Genomic DNA, 1,424 nt, shown 5'->3' on the forward strand with positions numbered 1-1,424 from the left:
GACTTTACTCACTGCCGATGCTACTGTAAATAAAAGGTGTCATAACTGTGGAAACATAGGACATTTTAGAAAAGAATGTAGACAACCAAGAAGGACACAAGGGGGCGCTCCAGGGAAAGGCGCTAAGATCTCGCCTCCTCAGCCTATCAAAACAGATCCAACCTCTCTGTGTCCTAGATGCCAGAAGGGCTACCATTGGGCAGGCCATTGTAAATCGAGATTCCACAAAAATGGGCAGCCATTAAATCAAGACACAGGGTATGGCCAACCACAGGGAAACGGCCAACGGGGCAACCCCCAGCCCCATCAATAAAAGGGGAGATCTGCCCTGCAAAGCCCACAGTGAAATCTCTGATTTGGGCCACTCCAGGAAGTGCAAGCCTAGATCTTAAGAGTACTATAGCGGTCACTTTGACCCCTGATATGGCTCTGCAAGCTGCTCCTACAGGAATCTGGGGACCTGTGCCATCAGGAACTTTAGGGTTAATTGTAGGGAGAAGTGGAAACACTCTGAAAGGATTAACTGTTTTGCCTGGAGTCATAGATTCAAATTATGAGGGAGAAATTAAAGTAATATTAGAATGCAATCACAGTATGCAAATTACTCCAGGACAAGGAATTGCTCAGATACTACTTCTACCTTATGATCAACAAGGCAAGGCTATAAATAGGAAAAGAGGAATGCAAGGACTTGAAAGCTCAGACATCTATTGGATACAGGAAATTAGCAAAACTCGTCCTATGATTAATTTGAGAATAGAAGGAAAAATGTTAAAAGGCCTAGTAGACACTGGGGCAGATGTCAGCATTATCAGCAAAGAATTCTGGCCTCCTAGTTGGTCCATGGTAGAAGCTATGTACTCAATTAGAGGGGTGGGAGTTCCTGGTAACACACAACGTAGTGCTGCAGTCTTAAAATGGCAAGATGAAGAAGGACAGACAGGATGGTTTCAGCCCTATATTGCCTCTGGAATTACAGTCAATTTATGGGGCTGGGATGTCTTAGAAGGTTTACAAGCTTGTATTATTACTGGCAAAGGTCAGCAGCTTGTAACTCAGATGGGATATCAGAATGATCAAGGTGTAAAAAACCCAGGAAGGCGAGGATATCAACGTTTTTAGGAGTGGTCACTGCTCAGTCTCCTCGCCCCCATTCTGATCCTATACAATGGAAAGATGATAAACCTGTATGGGTGGATCAGTGGCCATTAACCAAGGAGAAATTAGGTCATATTCATGGATTGATACAGGGACAAATAGAAGCTGGTCATATAGAGCCTTCCAATAGCCCTTGGAATACGCCTATGTTTATTATACCTAAGAAGGTGGCAGGGAAATGGCGATTGATACATGATCTCAGAGCAATTAATGCTACTATGCATACCATGGGAGCTTTGCAACCTGGACTCCCAGCGCCTTCACAA

The 1,424-nt window shown here is 44.2% G+C and overlaps 1 protein-coding gene across 1 annotated transcript; it reads left to right on the forward strand.

Moving 5' to 3' along the window:
• The first annotated feature begins 768 nt into the window (after nucleotides 1-768).
• Nucleotides 769-1,122, forward strand: LOC132223541 (endogenous retrovirus group K member 25 Pro protein-like). Its single transcript, XM_059678667.1, has one exon. It carries the CDS (start codon nucleotides 769-771, stop codon nucleotides 1,120-1,122), a length of 354 nt encoding a protein of 117 aa, XP_059534650.1.
• Nucleotides 1,123-1,424: the final 302 nt, after the last annotated feature.

The sequence above is a fragment of the Myotis daubentonii genome, chromosome X, assembly GCF_963259705.1.
Source record: "Myotis daubentonii chromosome X, mMyoDau2.1, whole genome shotgun sequence".
Classification (NCBI taxonomy): Eukaryota; Metazoa; Chordata; class Mammalia; order Chiroptera; family Vespertilionidae; genus Myotis; species Myotis daubentonii.